The 6,000-nt window shown below is 39.7% G+C and overlaps 1 protein-coding gene across 4 annotated transcripts in view; it reads right to left on the reverse strand.

Annotated features, from left to right (window-relative positions):
* plxna1b (plexin A1b) overlaps positions 1 to 6,000 on the reverse strand; it is a 211,354-nt gene that overhangs the window by 22,037 nt on the left and 183,317 nt on the right. For all 4 annotated transcript variants that reach the window (XM_008409387.2, XM_008409390.2, XM_008409388.2 and 1 more), the window contains exons 18-20: positions 4,594 to 4,824; positions 2,366 to 2,509; positions 283 to 517 (exon numbers count right to left, since the gene is read on the reverse strand). In XM_008409387.2, coding sequence (XP_008407609.1) covers positions 283 to 517; positions 2,366 to 2,509; positions 4,594 to 4,824 — 610 coding nt within the window. The remainder of the gene's footprint in view (positions 1 to 282; positions 518 to 2,365; positions 2,510 to 4,593; positions 4,825 to 6,000) is intronic.

The raw sequence follows: 6,000 nt of genomic DNA on the forward strand, positions 1-6,000 counted from the left end.
CCCACGCAAACATGCGCACACGCACACGCACACACACACACACACACTGCTGCGACCGAACAGCAGGGGAGTGTTGGCATCGACTTGGAGAGCAAAGCAGGAGACCAAGGGAGAAAGAGCAGACAAACAACTTGATGGGACTGTTAATAGTATGTTGTGCAGCTTTGATGGGAAGTTCGAAGGATGGAGCACGGTAGAGGAACAACAGCATCAACAGCGTTGTTGGGTTTGTTGAGAACTGAGTAAGTTGGCTTAGGGAAGCACCTCTTACCCACCACTCACCTTCTTTGCACTCCAGGGCGACCCTAGACTCTAGATTATCCATCTGCAGCTGCAGCCGTTTCAGGGTGCGGTCGGCATCCCGGGACTTCCTCTTGTAAGCGATCAGAACCGCAATGATGACAAACAGAAGCAGGCCGCCGCCTATCCCGATGCCAATGATGGCAGGCAGTGTGAGCAGACTGTCGGAGTAGATCTGCAGCGTCCCAGGTGAAGCCTCGAAGCCTCCGACACGGACCTGGCAACGACATTAAGGCAATGAAATTTTGGAAGTTTGTGAAAGACTGAAAAAAGGGGGAGATGGAATAATAATAGTGTCTTGTATTCAGCGACATGAGAAACCTCTAAAAAATGTAAAAAAATAAATAAAAAAAAATAAAAAAAAAATGCCATTGGCATTTTTATTGCTCTGTAAACTGCAACATTTAAGATCACATGGACTCAGGATGAAAGCAACTTATTCAACAGGCAACACCTGCACAAGGAATGCGAATCCAACAAAATAAAAAAATAAAAAGACACATAAGGCTGCAAAACAAAAATTAAAGCACCAAGTTTCCTATACATTTTCATGACCAAACTACAGACTGTTCCAAACTCAAAACAGCAAAGTTCTCATCTATCTTTGGACAATTTTTAAAGTTAAAAACACAAATGTTAACCTTGACAAGGTCTCAAGGTCATGCTTTAATTAGAAACTTTGTGTAAAAAAAAACAAAAAACAGTTAGGAAGTCAGGATAGAAGAACATATGCAGTGATGGAATCAAGAAAAAAAATCAAGGTGAAATAAGGAGCAAAAAATAAAGCATATAAATGAGTAATGAAGACAGAAGAAGAAGAAAAAGAATAGGAAAGGAATGAAAAGGCAGGAAGAAAAAACACAAATGTAAAGCAGCATTTAGAAAAGAAGCAAAGTGAGACAGGAATATGAAGGAAGAAAGGAGTCTTTTTCCTTCCTTCCTTTAAAATTCAAACAAAGATGGAAGGAACAGAAAAAGAAGGAAAAAAGAACAAAAAAATAAATAAAAGGAGGAAGGGAGAAAGGAAGAGTGTAGAGTAAAAAGGAAGTAAGAAAGTATGGATAGATGGATACGGCACTGAGACAACATAATCTGAAATAAAGATAGTCCAGAAGTTCAAATAATGTTCCATCCTGGAAAATGTGTCTCTAGGAAAGTATTCCAGATTTATTTTATTTTTTCCAGGCAGGAAAACCTTAAAGCATCTAACATGGAAAACAAAGCTGTGCCGGGTCAAGCTAAAAACAGACGTAAACTCCACAGGAATATTTTCATTTCAGCCAGAAGAGGAAATATCTGCACTCTAGACATTTTGGACCATACCTCAAACAGCTGTAAACGGCAAACATAAAATGAAATAAATCCTGAGAAACACTCCCTCCAAAACATGTTCTGTTCACCCCCAACTCCATACCCCCCTTTAACAGGCTTACGTCTATGAAATAGGAAATGAAGGAGGGTAAAAATAGACACAAGACCTCTCATGCCCGCTAGCCATTTTTTGGTTTCCACTGAATACCAACACTCTGCAAATGCCAGGGAGGATGCCAGCCAAACCAGACTGATCAAAAGCCTCTAAGACACAAATACAGTCACAAGCACTGCCAACATTACGGGAGAGGGGATGTGTGTGTTCGTGCGCTCGCAGCCATCTGAATAGGATAAAATGTAGAGTAATTGGAGGTATTTGGGTCGAATAGACGGGGGAGAAGAGAATGAGATGAATGAATGAAAAGGCAGGAAGTGGATTGACGTATCAGGGGAGGATGAATTGAGAAAATATTGAGCAGAGGATGTCGGATAAAAGTGACAAAAAGAAACGTGAATGCTCCGTTAGTTAAACCAAACTCATAATGGTGGAAAAGGAAATATCAGCTGCTAATCAGGAGGGAAGTATATGTCAGGATGGGATAAAGCTTGTTTTCCAGTTGCATATATAAAATCTGCTGCTCACTCTGCTTCGGTCAAATAAGGTCAAAATAAGAAAAAAAGGAAAATCTAATTAATTTTAAAAGCTTACTTACTGTAACTTTAGTTCAGTAAGGAAAACCAAAAGTTTACTTACTGTGACTTTATGCTCTCCCGTCAGATTAGGTGATTCACACAGCAGCTGACTCTCGGACACGGTGAGGACGCAGGGCATTTCTCCGATCAGCACCGTGTAGTTCAGCTTAGAGTTTCCTGGGGCTGCAGGAATTAGGTTACGACCCTGGAAACAGACACACAGGTAGCTCATCAGCTCAGATAGCGGGGGTAACAGCATTCATAAACAGGTTCTCTGCAATTTTTAGCATGTTGAAATTAGGACATTTTTGAGAGCTTTTAGGACTATATGAATTATTAAATAGTGCTGAGAATTTTAAAAAAGCTGAATTTACTTTAAAAGTTGCCACGAGTTAATCTGCACTGTTGGGCTTAGATCTTCCAGGTTCGCTATGTGATTTACGTCAGATGAGCTTGCTGAACAACCAAACACTTATGCTATAATCATAAAAGTAGGTATTTTTGTACTTTTGACAATATGTGTTGGTGCCAAGTTCTGACTCTGGATGAAGTCAACACCTAGTGAATCCTTTCCAAACTCTTGAATGGACTTTTCTTCACGCTGCTCTCAAGAGCAAGTTACATTTTGCTTCCACTAAACTTTTACTCCCGGACACAATGCTCTGTGAACAACCAATCTCTGTAGAAATACCTACGCCCCCTTGTGGAGGGTGTCAGAGATTGTAGTTTCCCCAACTGATGGTCACTGGAGCCAGAATATTTTCCTATTAAACATATTTTTTATAGGTTTTACACAATATTCACCTTTAATGAGAGAGAAATTAGTGTTTCGATCAGTCATAAGCTGTAATCACCTACATTAACAGAAATAAATAAATGCTTTAAATACATTATTACATATGATAATTATAGGGGATAGAGGAATCCAATCAGCTATTGCATTTAAAGAACTGTTGGTGAAATTTACTTAAGGCAGATTGCTTTCTTTCCACCTTAAGTCATTTTTTCTTCATATATACAATTATTTTGTTTTGCAGAGAGAGAGAGAGAGAGAGAGAGAGAGAGAGAGAGAGAGAGAGAGAGAGAGAGAGAGAGAGAGAGAGAGAGAGAGAGAGAGCGAGAGATCATCCCCCTTCTTCCAAAAGACAAACAAACAAACAAAAAAATACCCACAGAAGCTTTCCCAGAAAATATTTACTGGATTAAATTTTTGGTACATTTCTGAAAGTTCTTACCACAATCAAAATTTGTCACCATGGTATAATATTTAAATATGTATAGGAGAGCGTTTCTAGTCTTCATTTCCTAAACCCCTCCCTGATTTGAAGGAAAAAGAGGCTTTGGTTTCCCATGAAATTGCATGATAATTTCCCTCTCGCTCCTGAAAGGCTTTGAAGTTCAGGGGTGAGGAAGTGGGGTGGTGGGGTTGGGGGGTGTCATTAGACAGAGTGGGTGGGTGGGACAAATGCACACAGTATACAAACGCACGCTGCCTCTGCGGTTCATTGTAAACATGGCTGTGAAGTCTGTCTTCAGATGTTCCTAGATAAAAATCTGAGCAGGTGCCTTAGCAACACATGGACCCACTTTAAAAACATGACTCGCTTTGCACCTGATTTGAAAGGAACGGTTTAAACATATTTTTTTCCCCTTAAAGGTCTTCAACCCCCACTGGAGAAAAAGCAGGTGGAGAAATATCCTTCAAGGTTGAGCCACGTTTAAAAATGAGCCGTGCTGAAAGACAGATGGCAAAAAGCAAATGATTTCAAACAATCATCAGCAGCTTATTAGCCGAATTGAAGAAATAGTTAATCTTTTTTTTCAGCCCATTTGCGAGATAAATTGTTGAACACTTGACGTGTACACACATTATAGGAATCCTGCAATCTACTAATGCAGCCCTTCCTGTGCATCGACTTAGTGCTAGCACTCAGCTAACCTTCTTTTGTCCTGAACTCCTGGTGTGTGGAGACATTTCTGCCTCAGCTTCAGAGAGCAACCTTCAATATAAAACAGCTTTCATGTAAAACCACAACAAACTCAGCCCATACATTCACATTCCTCTCACACATTCCAGGTAAACAGTGAAAGCCAACATAAAACGGGGAAAGATGAGGCATGAAGGGATAAAGGAGGGAAAAAAACGCACAGACGCGTTGACTGGGAAGGAACACAGAGAGGAAAAATGGAGGAAAAAATTAAACACATCATTTAGCAGGAGAATAAAAAAAAAAGTTTGACAGAGAGAAGGCCATAACAGATAAGTGCCATGAACACAAAGCAACTTACCTTGAGTATGAGTGGTGAGCTGGGCTTCAGCTCCATCTTGGGACCGAGGGATTCAAACTCTGGGTCTGGGTAGTAGCTGAAAGTCTCGTTTATCACCAGCACGGAGCGAACGCCGTCCATGACGAATCCAATCTCGTCGGGACTGGTGCCCATCTCAGAGAAGCTCTTGCCAGATTTGGCCACAGAGGGCGCCAGACAAACCATGACCGTGTTGTTGAGAACGGTGCAGTTCTAAAATACAGGGAGAAATGGCAAAGCAATAAAGATATGTCTTGAGCAGGCACTAGCCATTTCACGTCACCATGTCATTCTTTTTAAATTTTAGTTATTTCTAACATGTTATGGGTCACAGAGAATTACATTTTTCATTATAATGATTATTATTATAAATAATGGTAAGGAACACATTTCAACTGTTTTAAATAATTGTGAACATTTAAATCTAAAAACCTTCCCTCAGATAGACTGTCTTATCTGTATGATAAATGAGAGTTACAAGGGTCTAGATGCAAAAAAAGCAATGAGATAATAATTTTGTATTGTTGAATGGATGTGAATTTATTTTTAGCTTCTGTCAGAAAACTTTAAGCCAAAATAATGAATGGGCTGACAAAAGAATAGTGTTGGAATATTAAAAATCAACAAAAGTGAGCATAATCTACATATAAAAGAAAGAAATCCTTTTTTTAAATTTTTAATTCATATTCAGCTCTCTTGTCTGTACCTATTCAGACTCAGCATATAATAACGCAAAATAAATCCAGACCTTTCAAGATAAAGTAGAAACCCTACTTCCTACTTTGAGGCAGTTTCACTGGAGTAGGGAATAAAAAGGTTAACTCAAGCATGAGCTCTGTTATAAGGGCTTAAACAGGGTTATGTGATGCAACTGATTAAATGTGTCTGTAACGACATAATGAGGAAAAGGCGGCCTAATAACATCAGTGCTGTAATCAGTGTTGATATCATCTGGATATACCCTGTGGGTTTCGACACTTAGAACAAATTAGCCTCCCTAATGACGGAGGGAAACTGAAGTGGTCAGCTCATGGCTGCTAACGGCAACACAGGATGGCAGAAGTGACCTTTGGATAGATTCACCTCCGCTGTTAAAACGCCTCGAAAAAGTTTTCAAACCCCTTGAAAATTTTGAGAGCTGTCTGTATCTTAATTCAGATTACTCACAGGTGGACTCTATGATCTAATTTGGATACTTCTGAAAGCAAATTGGATTTTATTTAAGGGTAGCAAACTACAGGGGGTCAAAGGTATGAAAACGTCTGCCAGGCACCACATATTGAAACATCTGTGTGTTTGTACAAACACCTAGGATCAATGGTGTTTATAGGTCAATAAAACCACCTCTCTGCAGTTATGTAGGGGGTACAAAAGGAAAGTGTGGGATAT

The sequence above is a fragment of the Poecilia reticulata genome, linkage group LG5 (assembly GCF_000633615.1).
Source record: "Poecilia reticulata strain Guanapo linkage group LG5, Guppy_female_1.0+MT, whole genome shotgun sequence".
NCBI classification, from domain to species: Eukaryota; Metazoa; Chordata; class Actinopteri; order Cyprinodontiformes; family Poeciliidae; genus Poecilia; species Poecilia reticulata.